Here is an 18161-nt window from a genome sequence, read left to right as displayed (position 1 = left end):
AAGTAGCATGCTTCTTCCCGTGCGTGTCGCGTGTCAGGTAACCCTCACCCTTCGGGTTTTCAGCCAATCAAATTATGGCGTTCCTTTTACTGTCGCGTCCTGGCCGTCGGAATTGATCCAAATAGCAACACAATTTGCTAAAATATTGGTGGGGACAATTTTGTCATTTTCAAATGTTGGTGGTGGGGACAAGTACCTAGCGTCCCCCCCTAAATCTACGCCCATGTTTTTAATCCTAAAAATGTTGTCCCAAATTACCTGAAACATGCTGTCCCAATTTACCACACTATGTTTGGTAATTTGGGACACCAAGAAAATGTTCAAATTAAATAAATAAAAACATAATTTCAAAAATGTTTATTTTTATTTTAGTACACTATTACATCCCACATATTTGCTCAACATTGGTGTCCACGTTAAATTGAGCCTATACATTTTACAGCCTTATTTTAAAATCCTCATAAAGCACATGTCATTCTTCTCACCTCTTAATTTTCGGGGTCAACTTCCTGTTTGATGCTGACCCCCCCCCCCCCCCCCCCCCCCCCGTGTGATGTCACCTACGTTATATTATGTGACTTTAGTTACATGCTTCCTAAGCAATGTATTAGCACCCCTAACTTTACCATAGCATGTTCAAGGCAGAAGTAAAATGCTTTTTCCTTATGCTGTCCCAATATACCTGAATTCACCCTACAAAAACGAATCCACATAATTTCATTTTAATCTCGCGCTGTGGGGGATGTGAGGCAGTCCGACGGCTAAAAGAAAATGCTTCACTTTTTGTAACAGTAGGTCACAATGCTAAAAGGTCACAAAAACCCGAAGGACCATGGTTACTAAAAGCTCGCAGAGCATTTGGCATGGCAACTGTAAATCAAAGGAATTGTCAATTGGCTGACGACTAGCAGCACTTAGCGTCACTATATAACCATGACAAAATAATAGACTGTTCAACACTTTTTTACAGTTTCTAAAGTGTTTGTGCATGTAGCAACAAGAGGGAAGCTAACTGAATAAAACGGAATCTCAAATTTATGAACTGGACAAATGCTGCCTTTACAGTCCGCTGAACAGACGCACGCGTAAGAGACAGGTGCCATACATTACAATTGTGGGGAGAGCGCAAACCTATGGACGGATGACCCTCTGAAACTGAACATTTTGAACATTTGAACATGGAAAATAACAAAGTAATGCCAATGGAGAGGTTCTTCAACCACCACCAAAGTCATCCCTCTGACGATAAAAGTATGCCGAATAACACAGGAGACCGAACCAGCGTCCGTGTGCTTACCGGGTGTGTCCTCTTAATTTTGATTGTTTCCACAATTTTGGGGAACACACTCGTGTGTGCTGCGGTCATCAAATTTCGACACCTTAGGTCTAAAGTGAGCAACTCATTTGTCGTCTCCCTTGCGGTGTCTGACCTGTTCGTGGCCGTCCTGGTTATGCCTTGGAAGGCGGTGTCGGAAGTGGCAGGATACTGGCTCTTTGGTGCCTTCTGTGACACCTGGATAGCTTTCGACATCATGTGCTCCACTGTCTCCATCTTCAACCTTTGTGTCATCAGTATGGACAGATACTGGGCAATCTCCAGTCCATTCAGATACATGCGTAAAATGACCCAAAGATTCGCTTTCGTGATTATTGGGGCTGCCTGGGGGCTGTCTATTTTGATGTCATTCCTTCCAGTTAAATTGAACTGGCACAAGTCAGAGACCGAAACCTCAATGCTGGAAAACCCACATAAGTTGGAAGAGTGCAAGGCCAGCCTGAACAAGACGTATGCTATATCTTCTTCACTGATAAGTTTTTACATGCCCCTGGTGATCATGGTGGTAGCGTACACCCGCATTTATAGAATTGCGCAGACCCAGATTCGACTGATATCCTCTCCGGAGAGGCCCGTGGAACACCTGCAGAACCAGCAACACACTAATGACGAAAACTCATTAAAAACGTTGCTCAAAAACAACAAAGTTTTCAGAACACTATCTATGATAATGGGAGTATGTCTGTTTTGTTGGTTGCCATTTTTTGTTATAAACTGCATGGTTCCTTTCTGTGATATCAACAAACTTGGGGACCCGCTGTGCGTTAGCAACACCACCTTCAACATTTTCGTCTGGTTCAGGTTAGCCAATTCGTCTTTGAACCCATTCATTTACGCATTCAATGCTGATTTCAGGAAAGCGTTTTCGACTATTCTGGGTTGTAATATATATTATCCTACGGTCGAAGTTGTTGACTTCCGCAACGAGATAATAACGTACCACCACGATACCAGGCTCCAGGAAGACCCAACAGTCACCACGGCTCAGCGCCCCATTATTGTCCCTCACAATGGGGAATATTTGGACAAAGTCTCAGTCCTCTCCAGTGTTTCACAGAACCAAAGAAACCTTCACCTCCCGGCCATACTTCAATTGGCTCAATATGGAGTAAGATTCCCGGAGACCCCCCCCCCCCCCCCCTCCCGAGACGAGCTTTCACATCTGTTTCCACCCCCCACACACACACACCCCGTCACCACCCCTCCCAAACGACCTTTAACGTGTGTTTGCGTCTATGTTGCTGACCTACAAACGAAACAATTCACTCGTGAGAACCCTGAAAGAAAACTTCACCTCTCTGCCATACTTCAATTCGTGTGTGAGGCAGAGATGTCCTTAGATGTCAACTTATTTGGAAATGTTTTCGAAAAGACTTCAGGAGTCAGGAGCATAGAAAGAAGAAGAAGAAGAAGAATCTGCGAGATGAAGCCAATGCATCCCTTGCAGGTAAGTCCATGTTTAATCATTATCATTCTTAAAACGGCAAATGTGCAGTGTGACCTAATGCAGGGTGACCAGATTTGAGTTGGCGAAAAAGAGTGTATTGCATGCCGCACAGTCTGATCAAAATGATCATATTTGGAGGATAATTATCGTGCATCTGGCAACACTGAGAGGCGGTCGACCAATGACAGTTTTCTACAAAGTCAGAGCTCGCGCCAAAAGGTGGAACGTAATTGGGAGATTCCAAAAGTTGAAAGGGCGTAATCGTTTGTGAAAGACCCCCCAAAAAACGCAAATATCCGACAAGGCAAAATCCCGGACAATTTTGGAATCCCTGCCAGACGCATTTTTTAGGTTTCGAAAAGAGGACATGTCCGGGTAAAAGAGGACGTCTGGTCACCCTAGAAAAACCAATGGCCACAAGGTACACGGACCCGTCTGGTCAATAGTTAGCCTATACACTTCGAAAAAGCTGAAGTTATTTCTAATGTTAGCCAACTCAAATATGTTATAACTTGCAAGCTAAATTGAGATTTTACTGGTTAACATTATCTATGCATTTTACAAGTAACTGTCTAGTCAACATTCTATTATGCTTTTATATTCGATTTATCAAAGAGTTTTTAAATGAGTAATAAAGGTGGAGAGCTCCTTTGGCTGCATGCTTTTCGTTTTAAATATTTATAATTGTTTTAAGTATAAGATTCTTTGTTTGAATATTTTGTCTCTTTCTATACTGATCCTTTTTCTTCGTATTTCAAAATTAATGCAGGGTGAAATGCTGAGCGTACAAGGAGGAGCACGTGGCCAACAGGAAGATACAGACGACGAGCAACCATCTACAAGCTGTTCAGGCACACATCAACCCCAACTGGCCAGCATGTCTGTAGACTCCTCGACAGTACCAACTACCAAGCCCTGATCAACCACCACCAGAAGGAACCACCACCTCTGAATAGGTGTTACATTGTGAAGCTGCTGTTGTGTTATTGGTATTGAGTTATATGTTTGGTAATAAAAAGTTATGCTATCCAAGGTCAAACTGAAGATGTGTGCAATTAAGCAGGCCCATGGCGTGTAGTAAAGTCTGCATTTGACTGTGAAATGGCACCGTAACTGTCACCCTTTTTCCATGCCAAGCGGTGAATGTGAAGGAATGACATCTATACTGCTAATCAATGCTGCTACAACAATCAATATATCAAGTATATAAAATGTGTAATGCTTAATACTGACACATATATACAAATGTGATCAATTGCTTTAACAAAGAACAGATGAACTTCTGAAACAGGATGGCTCTATAGGTTCATGTTGTTTAATTGTAACTAGTTTAACTACATGCTCTTATGTTTCTTCCCATTGGCAGATGTTTGCTTTCCACAATGTATGCTTCATGTTTTGGGTACCCACCATGTTTTGGGGCTATCTTGTTGTTTATGATCATTGACCTTTGCACTTTTGTAAAGCTCTCCCTTGGAAGTCGCTTTGGATAAAACTGTCTGCTAAATTAATAAATGTATGTAATGTAATGTAAATGTACGTCTGTGGAGAGTAACCCATGTCATGTTTAATGTAACTTTTGGTGTGAGAAGGAATAGTAAGGACAGATCCTCCCTGCATTTGAGGGAGTCTTTGATATATCTACTAATGTATACTATTGTAACAAATTACAATAAGAGATGGTAACAGACCAAGATTTCAGGTTTTGTTTACTTGGGGAAGGTTGTATAAAATCATAAAAAATGAATTAAAATGTGTTTGCGGCAATAATTGTGTCATGTTATGAAAGTTTACTGGTTATAAAACCAAAATATCAAAAGATATTTGCAAATTGACAAACTGAACAAACATCTGGGGTTTTGCCTGTAGTACCTGGCCTTAAACACAAATGCTTTACTTTATTTTGTCACAGTGGGTCACAATGCTGAAGGGCCACAATAACCCGAAGGTTACACAAGGGTTATTACTGTAAGAACCCGCAGATGGTTCTCCAATAACCACTCCATGATTGAAGATCACTGGTTTGCAAAAAAGCAGAGTATTTGCCATATTTGACATAGCCTACTGTACTTCAAAGTACATTAAAGGAATTCTCAATTGACTGGTGACTGGCGACAACCAGCACTAATCCTCACTATCCAACCGCATGACAAAATGATAGAGAGACTGTTCAACACTTTCTTACTGTTTCTTCAGCATGGGTGCATGGAGCAGCAAGAGGGAAGGTATTGATTAAAACTGAATCTCATATTTATGAACTGGACCAACGCAGCCTTTACAGTCCGCTGAACAGATGCACGCGTAAGAGACAAGTGCCATACATCACAGTCGTGGGGAGAGCGCAAACCTATACGTTCGCTTTGGATCACCTTCTGGAAACAGAACATTTTGAACATTTGAATTTGAGTCCTCTGCGGTGTTTCACAGAATCAAAGAAACCTTCACCTCCCGGCCACACGTCCATTTGTGTGTGACTCAGGCAGGGACGTGCACAGGGGGTGGCTAAGGTTGCCCGGGCAACTGCCCAATTGCCCTCCTCGAGTCAAAGTGCCCCTCCGAGAAAAATTATTAAAAAATAATAGTACATTTAAACAGCTGCAGAATTTCATGTAGACCTAGATTTAAAAAATCACCACCCGAAACATTTCATAAAGTAGCCTTATTCACTTCCACTATGAATAATGAATGCTGCAGTATCTGTTTTGGACACTAGATGGCCGTGTTGTTAAAGACTCACGATCCGCAAGAGACACCTTCTCAGTTACCATGGATCCCTGAAAGCTGGAATATATGTTTTGGTTGACCATAATGGATGAATATGCAAGTTAATCATGACTAGAGATTTGTTTTGTAATGTCGTTATGCTAATATATTTACATTGTAAACTATTGGAAATCATATGGTAGGCTTTCAGATCTATATTAGATTTTGCTGAACGATGAGATGAAATTGTAGCCTTTCATTTCAATTGTGGTTTGTGGCTTTGTAACCCTGGGTGATAGTAAACTCAATCATATGAATTTCATTAAAGCATTCATTGATGTAGGCCTTGTCCTCAACTTGGTATTCCAGCACTTTCTTATTTCAATGTCTGTTTGGTTCAGTCAAGACACTCACGTGATTGATTTCACCATTTATTCGTACACATGACAAATGGTTTAACTTTGGCGGAATGGATGTACATGGGGAAGCGCTCCCTGCCTTCACTGCACATGCATGACATGAGGCAGGGAGCAGCGAGTTAAATCCCCCACGGGGAGCACTTTCCCCTCTAGCCTAAAGACCATAATTGATTATCATTTTCATTACGTCCACCCAGGGTCCCTCTCTCCTCCCAGCCAGCTCAGGGCAGACATACTGTATCTCCAGGGGTGAAGATGGTATTTTTGAACTGGGGGGGACCAAGCTGTCAGCAAATGATTCCAACTCCATTTGTTATTTTGTGTTATATATATATGTATATATATATATATATATATATATATATATATATATATATATATATATATATATATATATACTAGTGCTGTCAAACGATTAAAATATTTAATCACGATTAATCGCATTAATGTCATAGTTAACTCGCGATTAATCGCAATTAATCACACATTTTTATCTATTCTAAATGTCCCTTGATTTCTTTTTGATCCATTCTTTTTTCAAATTGTAATGCTCTTATCAACATGGAAAAGTGGTTTGGATTGCTTTGTGCAAATGTTTTTTTTAAAATTGAAAACAACATTTCAATCGCCTGGCTTTGACGAAGGGGCGGAGAATTTGCATCAGCTTTGTGCTTGGCCTTCAAAGTGGTATTTCAGACGATTTTGGACGACGTGCTGCGATGATAGCTCAGCTCACAACGACAGAACATACTGATCACTTTGGTCTTGTCAATGGAACCATTTGGCAACTTTTTAAAAGTAAACTTTCCATTCAGAATCTTATTGGCATCCATTTCGGCGTCTTGCGCTCACAATCCACTCAAAACATTAGCCTACTACCAGAGAATGTCTAATATCCTTAAACGGGCTCTGCTACTACTCTTTAGCCGGCTCGCAAGCCCAAACAAGTGTGTGTGGCGTGCTTGTTGTTTTTTTTCCGGTATAACTAGATCCGGTGTGGTATTGTAGTTTTTCCAACGTCAGTAGTTGTTGCAACAGCTTGTGAAAAAAACTACAAAGTTTGCTAGGTCAAAAAGAGCGTTAATCGCACGATAAAAAAATTGACGCCGGGTTGCGTTAACGCCGTTAATAACACGTTTAACTGACAGCACTAATTATATTGTACTTTACTGTAATGTGTAATTCAGTTATCATTAAGGGATGCTCATCTCACTTGTTGTGTTCTCGGAAAATGCGTACTATTGATGCAACTGTTGAACGTGGCAGATTTGGTTGCACCCTTAGACCAGCTTCTCTCAAAGAGAGACCATGATTTACTACATGGTCAATAATTGTTGCTCTTATCTCATCAGAGATCACTACTCTAGGCCTTCCTCTCCTTTGTCCTCCACGCCCTCTCCCTCTCTGAACCGTTCTTCTTTGATCCATATTGGCCAACAAATTCAGTTCCCCTTTTATACTAAAGTCAGGTGTCAGGTGGCTGAACGGTGAGGGAATCGGGCTCGTAATTTGAAGGTTGCCAGATCGATTCCCGGCCGTGCAAAATGACGTTGTGTCCTTGGGTAAGGCACTTGCCTCTGGGGGAATGTCCCTGTACTTACTGTAAATCGTTTGCAAGTTTGCAAAGTGCAAATCTTATAGAACTGGACATGGAGCTGCTTCATCCGCACTCTGTGTTAAGACAATGTCCGCGTAATCAGGGCCGGCGCGAGTACCTTTGCCGCCCTTGGCAAGATGATTCAACAGCACCCCCCCCCCCCCCCCACCACCACCACCGAAAGCGCAAATCGGAGAGACGCCCCTCCGCACCCAGTCTCGGCGCCCAAAGTCCTTCTTTTATAGTAATTGAAGGACATAACCCCTGCCACTGAGTCTAATGCTGGGGACACACCACAGGATAATCGGGCCGATTTCGGCCCTTCCGACAATCCTAGGTAACATATGTCCCAATTATCTTGATGGTTCCGCAGATTTTATCAGATGTTCCCTTGGTGTGAGGTGTGTTAAGAGTGACCACACACTGTAGGAGCAAAACAGCTAAATCTAGGATTTTTTGTCCTCATGTTTGTGGTCTCTCACAGTTTGAAAATCTTATAAGATTAAAAAAATCGTATAGTGTGTCCCCAGCATAAACCAGACTGGAATTAGCTGTGGTTGGCCCACTTTACCCAACATGAATCAGCTGTGTGTCCATTTTTCAATTGTCTTTTTTTTTTCAGCTGAGATATGTTGTTTTTGAACTAATATCATTGCAGAAGCAGATGTTTTTATACCTCCCAACAAAATGATGGATTGTTTGTGGAGTATTTACGAATGTTAACACACAACATCCCACAATAGCAAAAACAATTATCCAAACCTTAGATAGCCTATAGGCCTATAAAAACATCTGCTTCTGCAATGATATTAGTTCAAAAACAACATATCTCAGCTGGAAAAAAAAAGACAATTGAAAAATGGACACACAGCTGATTAATGTTGGGTAAAGTGGGCCAACCACAGCTAATTCCAGTCTGGTTTATGCTTGTCTGTTAAGAAAATGTAAGCGTTGTGGAAATGTGTTCACTGACTGCATATTGTGTGAAAAATACATGAAATATGTGAATTGTATGCCCAAAAATGACTGATGCTGTGCTAATTGTGTTTAGAGTTTTGACAACTGTTTGGACAAATGCTTGTTAGCGACTGAAAAAAACTGTCCAGTGGGGCAAGTACATTCTCTTCCACTTGCCCTACAAATCCACTTGTCCCGGACAATCATGTCGTTGTAGTTCAGATAAGTAGACTAGCCTACTACCGGTAAACGTAGCTGTATCTAGATATCATGCTAGCTATGGGCTAGCTATGGGCTAATTTGCCAGTCCCATCTGTAAAATCCCCCCAAGATCATCCCAAATTAAATATTTTCCCCGACGTTGTAAACACCTTTCCAATTAGATGTCCCACGTTTTGATGGTACTAACAGAGCCCATATTAGACATTCTCTGGTACTAGCCTAGTGTTTTTTCTAATCGATTTCAATGGTCTCAAAGCAGAGTTTGGTCTGTTGTCTCCCCAACGTGACATCATGCAATACATTAGGCTATATTATACGCAATATAATATGTGTATTATATTGCGTTTTGTGACACCCAACAACATCAAATGCAATGGATAACAGTTTAAATGTGTATTACCAACAAGCAAATAGCGCAAATTCGTTGGAAAAATGAACCTGCCATATGGACTTTAATGTTTGTTCATCGTTGTGATCGTTGTGTTTATTTGAAAGAAATTTTGCATGGCAAAATATCATTTGAAAGTTGCAATTCCGTACGAGTGAAGCTCGCCTAGAGCGCCAAATGTGCTAGTGCCGACCCTGTGACAACACAGGGTACAACAACGCGATCAGTCAACCGACTATAAAATGTTTTTAATGACGGGCTATAGCACAACATGAGCCCGGCATGAGGCGTGTAGCCAACCAGTGCTTGTTTAAAACTGTCATAATCGGGTTCATAGGAAGATTAGATAGATACTTAGGAACTTCAGGAAGTGATAAGCCATGGAACTAAGGATAACAGTGTATTTATTCAATAAAAAATGCTTACAAAGAAACGGTTGGATGTGAGGGTCATGTAAATTAGTAGTGTAGGTAGTGGATGTGGGATCATCAGTGCAAGTGTAGTTGATAAGGAGGTTTCTGATGACGGCAGGCCGGAAGGAGTCACGACAACGAGTACCTGGATCAAACAATCAGTTCAAGACAAACTGATGGCATGAGTGACAAACATCTCTCTTCAGAGAGCTTAAATACAGTTGCTGGAGAATTGCTTCCTTAACGGGTCTTCAGTGGTCAGTACACTGATACACTAGCATACTAGCAGGTGAACTGGTCGTTAATTATGTTGAAGTCCCAGTTTGTACATGTTTTGCCTCACAGTCTCCTTACTGTCTGGACTGTGTGCTATATTCTGCTCGGTGGGAGGCCTCGCTGCAGGACCTTTGACCTCACAGATACTTAGGCTGTACATGTACACAGAAAATCTGCCTTACAGTAGTGTAGAGAATCATTACAAACTAAAAAGCAAACAGTAATGATGTTCCTGCTAGTAATGGAGAGACCCTGCTTGTTAGGGCACAGCTTATTAAGGACCAGGTCACAGGTCCCTGCAGCAATCACAGCTCCTCTACCTGCCTGTCATCCTGCAACAGAACCAAAGACACAGAAGACAGGGAGAGGAGACCCAAACAATTCACAGAGCCAACAATCTAACATGGTTTTTACCATCATCAGAACAGGCATAACTTCCCGATCACTACAAGTCATTCAGGTAATGGTAATGTCCTATTGACTCATACAGCTGTGAACAGTATCCTTTCTGAAGTAGAGACATGGCTAGTGTTTGCTGACCATGGCAGTGTTTAACAGCGTTCAACTCAAGTTAAAAGCAGTAGGCCTACATCTAACACAACAACATTGTGTTTTATATGGCATCATAGTCCTGGGGAAATAGGTTTAGTCCCGTGGTCCTATAGGTTTAGGTAACTCTATTGTTAATTTTGGAAGTTTATTATATTATATGTTTTCTTGTCATAGGTGTAAACCTGTTCTGAGTACTTATATGTCATGTTATTGCCTTGTTTTGAGTACTTACATGTCATGTTATGGCAGGTTGCTTTGCTTTGCTTTATCATCTGCATCTGACAATAAAAAACCTGAACTTGAAACTCTGTTTCGTTTTTATTATGCACAACCATATGTAATTTAAAATGACAATAAAATACACTTGACTTGAATAGTAACAACAGTTGTATATTGCCACCAACTGAGTTTGCGCATTGCCTCTTACATTAAGGAATGTTGGCAGTGAATCCAAATTGCGCACAATACTGAGGCAACGCTATCACACACAGGGACTGCAAGGGAAGTTAACAAACCTCCAAGCCAGACAGCCAGCCAGCCAGCCTGATATTACTGCATTTATTTGTCTCTGCACCCCTTTTTATATCATACAGTATTGCAATTGTGACCACCAACTTCATACTACATTTACATTTACAAGTATTCATTTAGCAGACGCTTTTATCCAAAGCGACTTCCAAGAGAGAGCTTTACAAAGTGCATAGGTCACTGATAATAACAACAAGATAGCCCCATAGCATTGGCGGGTAGCCAAAAACAAGAAGTACATATTGTGAACAACCAAAAAATAAGTGCTAAAGGGAAGAAACCATAAGAGCATGTAGCTATACTAATAGCTAATAGCTAACCAACATTGTATTTGATAGTAGCTCGCACGAGCATCCTTAGACATACTTTACTTACGTATTAGTTGTTACAATTGTTGTCATAATTTCCAATCGGAAATTCAAGCAAGCAGACTTTAATTTTGGAAAACCAGACGCTGATTGAGCCAACTCCCATACTCTTTGATCGACGCATCGCGCTTGCAGCTAGCACTTCAGACCTCGACTGTTCCACAGGCAAGATGAACATAAGGACGTTTTTTTTGAGGAAGAGGAAAGTAAGTCAGAGTTGCCTAAGTTTTTCCTTCAGTGGCCGAAGCACCCTTATGTGGCATTCTCTTATTATAACAGCATTAAGTCACAAAGATCCTTCTGCAAACATTATAATTATAGCTAGCTAGATAAGCAAGCTTTTTACCTACATCTAACACTAGGCAATACCATACTTTATTTACCCATTACAAGTGGAACAGCATTTCTTGATTTCTTAATCTGGGTCTGAAATATGTTGTGCTTTTGGCCGTGTTCAGACCTACAGTAGTCTGTTTCTGGCTCAGTCAGCAGCACACTGATGGCAGAGAGAAAGAGAAGTGAAGCTTCTCAACTAATTAAACTCAGCATTCAATGATCATGAACATGCAAATCAGAAGAATCAGAAACGTGTTTAATCTAGTGCTGTCAGTTAAACGCGTTATTAACGGCATTAACGCAAACCCAAATTAACGGCGTCAATTTTTTTATCGCGCGATTAACGCTCTTTTTGACCTAGCAAACTTTGTAGTTTTTTTCACATTCTGTTGCAACAACCACTGACATTAGAAAAACTACAATACCGCACCGGATCTAGCTAGACCGGAAACAAAACAACAGGCACGCCACGTACACTTGTTTGGCCTTGCGAGCCGGCTAAAGAGTAGTAGCAGAGCACGTTTACGGATATTAGACATTCTATGGTAGTAGGCTAACGTTACGTTTTGAGTTGATTGCCAGCGCCAGACGCCGAAATGGATGCCAATAAGATTCTGAATGGAAAGTTTACTTTTAAAAGGTTGCCAAATGGTTCCATTGACAAGACGAAAGTGATCAGTGTGTTCTGTCATTGTGAACTGAGCTATCATCGCAGCACGTCGTGGAGTCTAAAATACAATTTTGATGGCCAAGCACACAGCTGATGCGAATTCTCCGCCCGCTCGTCAAAGCCAGGCGATTGCAATGTTGTTTTCAATTAAAAAAAAACATTTGCACGAAGCAATCCGAACCACTTTTCCATGTTGATAAGAGCATTAAAATTTGAATAAATAATGGATGAAAAAGAAATCATGGGACATTTAGAATAGATAAAAATGTGCGATTAATCGCAAGTTAACTATGGCATTAATGCGATTAATCGCGATTAAATATTTTAATCGTTTGACAGCTCTAGTTTAATCGCCAAGTAAGTGTACACAAACAAGGAATTTACTTTAGTGGGCAGGTGTATACAATAAACATAAAACATAATAAGTTATATTAATTACATAATACTTTTCAATTTTCATTCCAATTTGCATATTGATGATGCATTGACTTATTATGAGGTATTGGGAGGCATTGCTTTCCCCTACACAAAAGTAGATAAACTGCTTTTCAAATTTTGCAGTATCGCCCACCCCTAGTGTAAATTGTCAACACGTGACACGGTTCAATTCGAGGCGAAAAAGACGACGACTTTGTATGGAAGTCGGTGGTTTTTACGCTTGGTTGAGACGGGGCCGCGTCAAGCAAGGCGTAAAGGGCGTTAATTATGCCTGGTTGACACAAGGGGGCATTTTAATACTTGCCCACTAGGCCTTCCATACACCCCAGCCAGTGGTCGTGACGTTCTAGAGATAAATGTTTGTTGTTTCTCCCTCGACAGCAAGCGTCTCAGACACACAGGGACTGCAGATCAAATGATAAGCCAGTGAGCGACGGAGTCTTGCCCCATTACTATACTCTGCAGATGTGAGTTGCAGTGGACAATATCACCCCTACCCCTCCCACATAACCCTGCATCCACGTGGTGAAGACCTAAACTGTAAGGGCACCTCTAAACAGTATGTGAGACAAACCAAAACGAACAATGACATTAGCACAGACATACTGCAGTGACAGCAGCACAAAGAGAAAGAAAAAAAATGAAGGGGGAACAGGAACTGGGAGATGACATACATCTTGGACTTGAAATTGTGAAGTAGTGTTCCATGCAACACATGCTACTGGTGCTTTATTGTGAAATGTTGTGACTGACACCAAATAGTGAAGGCGAACGAGTACGATTACCCATGGTTGTAATCATCCTGTGCCGGCGGGACCGGTGGGTACATTAATCAATATTCCCCCTAACGTCGCTCCATGTTATCCATTGTGATCCTCAGCCCTTCATTCTGGTGCATCAACACCCTATATTTGTGTCGCCTCCTCATACACTCTTTCTCCCTATAGCGCTGCCTCCTCCGAATTTGCGCTTGCCCTCTCCGTCTGGCAATACTCAGGCGTTTCAATATCTTCTTGGTCACTCGTGCCTGGAAGCCCTTAAACTGAGCTGTTGACATTTCTCCAACTCGATGATCCATCTCCACGGTGCTTGGTCCGGTGATCAGCTCGGTGTCATCCGTGTCGTCATTTGTGTCTTCTTCTGGGCCTGCATCCGTGTCTCCGTCTGGGCCGTCACTCTCGTCTCCAGGGGGTTCTCCCCCCGCAGGATACTCTGCATTGATTTCCATGGTCTGGAATCCTGGAGGGGGTTGTTGGCTGTTGACTGGTGGCATGGCACTTCTGGGGTCATCGAGCTGCTGGATCCGGTATGACGATCCTGGGGGACTGAAAAAGAGAGGCCCCCCCGAGGCTTGGTCCAGTGAGCGTAATGGACCAAGGTCGGGGAGTGGCAGCTCCTCTAAGTACTGAAGCCAGGTTTGCTGAGGTGGCTCCATAACCACACTGTCTAGGTGGACCCACCACTGCCTCAGTCTGGGGTTGCTGGGAACCTGACCTGTGAGAATATACAGCATGGGGTTTGAGGGGTCTATCTCTGCATCATCCTCTACATCACTAGGGACCCAAGGGGGTGGACTCTCTGGACTTTCATTTATGAACATATCCTGGATTTCTATGAGCTGTGGCTCTACACCTGACTGTGGTGGGTTCTGACTTGTCGGGAATGGCATGGATGAAGATGGTATCTGCCATCTTGGGTTATCTTGGTCGTTCTGGTTGGGGTCGTCTGCCGTGTCCATCTGGTGACATAAAACAAAATTAGATCCAGTCCCATTTGTCTCAACTCATCCAGATTAGATTTACATTCCAATGTCTGTCTCTGCTCTAGTTCCATCATCTCTGTGTAAATCTCTGCCCATATTTGGTTGTGGGAGTCAGATGGCTGAGCGGTTAGGGAATCGGACTAGTAATCTGAAGGTTGCCAGATCGATTCCCGGCCGTGCCAAATGACATTGTGTCCTTGGGCAAGGCACTTTACCCTACTTGCCTCGGGGGGGAATGTCCCTGTACTTACTGTAAGTCGCTCTGGATAAGAGCGTCTGCTAAATGACTAAATGTAAATGTAATGAAAATGTTAGAGGGAACCTCATACAATGATTGAGTACCTTCTTCTCCTTCCGGAGCTATCTGTAAGGGAAACTGTCCTGTTATTACCCCTGCCATTTTTTTAATCAGTTGTCCAACCAGCGGCAGTATACAGCATGCAGCTACTATTATTATTATCAAAAGCCCTACACAATTCTTTTGTTTCTTTACAAAGGACATGAAACACAGCAGAATTACCCTTTCTATACATTTCATGAAGAAAACGATGTCCTGTGATAGAACTCTTTCATATCCCATATCTTTAAACGCATTGTTTTGTTTAGAGCTACTACTCGGGAGGAATGTAAAAAATGTATCTAAATTGTAATATGTATACATTGTCTTCCATAGACAGTACAATCTCTGTTTTAGGGGTTGCTACACGATTCTAACAGATGATGCACTTGATAACTGTGTGCTGGATGTCATCTGTGGCAATGAAGAGATAGGACCAGAAGCTGGCAGGGCCTGGCTTGTGGGTGAGGGCATCGTAGTCCAGAGACGGCATGTGAGGCCGTCATCAGGACTAATCCTAAAGGTGCTGCTATTCGGAGTATGTCCCACAGGCTTCGAAGGAGAACATATCGAGTGGCACTGTGGCATGTTGATGGCAACCACAAGCTCGGAAAGTAAGTGGCTTGTTTTACTGTGATTCGTTCATTTGCCCTAACTGTGTCCCTAGCCAATGACAAGCTGATTATTTATGAGTTTTCAATTGAAAATAAGATTTTCAGCTTCACATGGATGCAATAGTGGTTAGGATTTTTCTTGCTATTAAACGCCCAACATGTAGCACAGAAATGTATACAAATCCTTTTAGCTGCATTCAAGCAATTTATTAAAAAAAAAATATATATATATATATATATATATATATATATATATATATATATATATATATATTTGATATGCAGGTGAAATCTTTTATTTTCCCTTCCTTCATCTTTTAGGACTGGTGGATTTCCTGAAAGCTTCAGGCAACAACAGAAGTGGCATTGTAATGGACCTGTTCCTGTCGGAAGCAGTCGCCCAGTTTGGTGTCCCATCCAGAGTCAGATGTGACTATGGAGGGGAAAACAACGCCATTTGGAAAGACTGTGGGGCGACCTCTGGAGAAGCGTGACAAATGTCTACCACTCCTTATTTACATATCTCGAAATATATAAACCATATCATATTTTTGTGCAAGGTTTTCTGACGCATCATCCAACTGTTGTAATCACATTGCTTACTCATTCCGAGGCCTATTGACAGTCTCAATCACGACAATGTAATAAAGATGAGCAGACCAAATACAATTTTGTGTATTTTTGTGTGTGTTTAATGTTATTGCATTATGTAACTAGGACAATATGACACATGTAGGACGAACAATATTCAGCCCTCCCAACGGATCAGCAGATCAATTGCATAACAAATTCAAAGATAATTTTGAAATACATTTGAACAGAACAAAACACGTGTTCATTAACAACTACATTTAAGCCTCCCCAAACTGATCTGCAGAACCAACTCCAAACTCCATGTTTCTTTTGAAGCTGTCGTATGTCTGGCCCACAGGTAAGTAGAGCACCAGAGCACACGTGTTGGCCTTTGGGAACCTGGACAGTCTATCTTCAGGGTAAAGAAAGGCGAGCTCTGGCTGTACCGGAAATCCCATTGCTGGGATTCTTGGCAGGCCTGTTGCGAAAATTAGGACATGCTCCAACGTAATTGGAAAGGCAAGTCCGCCTGTATAATAATTGGGGGAAAAAATAGATATTTTGGAATAAGAGTGACAAACGACGGGATCATAGCCAGTAGTAGATACTAAGTTATAAAATAAAATCAATTTGGCCACTATATGGCATGGCTCTTGAATAATGTTTGCATACTTTGATATATTTTCATCATGCCAAGCAACTACTTTGTTATGCAAGAACAGATTAATTGGCACAGGGAGATCATACCTTCTACCTCCAGGAGCCAATCCTTCCAGAAGGCTATGGTCCTTGCCTCCAACCGCCTCCTGTTTGATCGTGGAAAGGATTGACAACTGGCCTGGAAAAGCCCCACTATGTCACTGGCTTTCAGGGATGTTGTGTCCTGGAGGAATATGTTCTCAAATGCGTGAGGATATATGCTGACTTCCTCCAGAACACCAAGAGTATCCAGTCCTTCTCTGAATCTGACACAAAACGAGAGGAAAAAAAGTCTGAATCAAGATTACCTGTACTGTTACTTACACTGTCATGATGTACTTCAATGTTATTCTGTAGAAAATTGCAATTGTAATCATGTAAAGATATATTGACAACTTACTGTTGGAGGGCCGCATGTATTCGTCCCTCACAGTAGAATTGAAGAACCGCCTCCATCAGCTTCTTCCTGTGTTCCAAGGACCGGAGGTGCTGTAGAGCTCCCATCAGAGCCAACTCTTCACTCATGTCATTTACGGCATGTCTGGCATCTTCTAGCGTCTCTGCACAGCCTATCTAAAAAATATAACAACACCAGGGTCAAAATGATGTAAACGTCTGGACCCTCGCTTGTATTTCAAAACTAAAGTAAATCCATGATAATGGAATGATCTGTCAAGATTTGTTGTGATTTCGAAACGTGCCTTCTCCAGTTTAGTCCTAAGACTATGGTCTTCAACTTCCTCAATGGTGAACGGGCCAGATGGTACACAAAATACTTGGTTGAAAAGCCTTTTTGAAAAGAAATTTGGTGACACCCCCCCCTGGACCAGGCAGACAGACAACATTTGGCCCACAACTTTGTACATCTTGTTGTGAAGGGCTAGAAAGAAAGAACATTTAAATGTAATAATTTTGCACAGCCTTTTAAGTGAGTAACAAATCAATTATGTTTATGTTCCTTTCAATTATACATACCAACACTGTCAAGGGCCAGGGTGCGTGATTCCAGAGGACCTTCAAATATTGGATGCTCTTGGAGCTGCCTCATCAGAAGCCTGCAAAACTCCCTGGTAGGCCCGCCTGCATCTATGGCCCGTTCCCCTTGACCGTCCTCATCAATAAAAACAACGTCAAGTTTTGACTCAGGGTCAAATGCGGGCCGTCTGAAGGCTCTCAATGCGCCATCAAACTCTTCATTACGAATTAAGTTGATCTGATTGGCAGTGGGAGCAAGATCTTTAACTCTTAAATTGAGATTCAGCAGTATGGCAGCAATGTCTATGAATCTGTATGGAGAGGAATAAAAGGTAGGAGTAACGTCACTAACACAAATGTGAAGTCTGCATTGTTATTTGAAAACACATGCTGCTATAGCCCGTAATCTATTGTTTACTGTATTTAGAAATTAAAACAAATCTATTAATATAGTAAGAATGTGATTTTCATTATATGTAATGCATTTATTTGTACTATACATGTCCAAAATAATGGCATGGTGTCTAAAGCACTTACTCTTCAAAGTCCTC

General features: G+C 41.7%; 1 protein-coding gene across 1 annotated transcript in view; it reads left to right on the top strand.

The window, feature by feature from the left end:
• The first annotated feature begins 1008 nt into the window (after positions 1 to 1008).
• The window catches only part of LOC146237565 (D(5)-like dopamine receptor), a 39990-nt gene continuing 22837 nt past the window's right edge, over positions 1009 to 18161 (top strand). The window contains exons 1-2 of the mRNA XM_084685076.1: positions 1009 to 2372; positions 10038 to 10050. Of these exons, the coding sequence (XP_084541202.1) occupies positions 1179 to 2372; positions 10038 to 10050 (1207 nt within the window). The 5' untranslated portion in view covers positions 1009 to 1178. The remainder of the gene's footprint in view (positions 2373 to 10037; positions 10051 to 18161) is intronic.

Source organism: Hypomesus nipponensis, chromosome 21 (assembly GCF_054491055.1).
Source record: "Hypomesus nipponensis isolate SF chromosome 21, ASM5449105v1, whole genome shotgun sequence".
Classification (NCBI taxonomy): Eukaryota; Metazoa; Chordata; class Actinopteri; order Osmeriformes; family Osmeridae; genus Hypomesus; species Hypomesus nipponensis.
The sequence above is the reverse complement of the archived record's forward strand: the minus strand, read 5'-3'. Positions and strand labels throughout refer to the sequence as shown.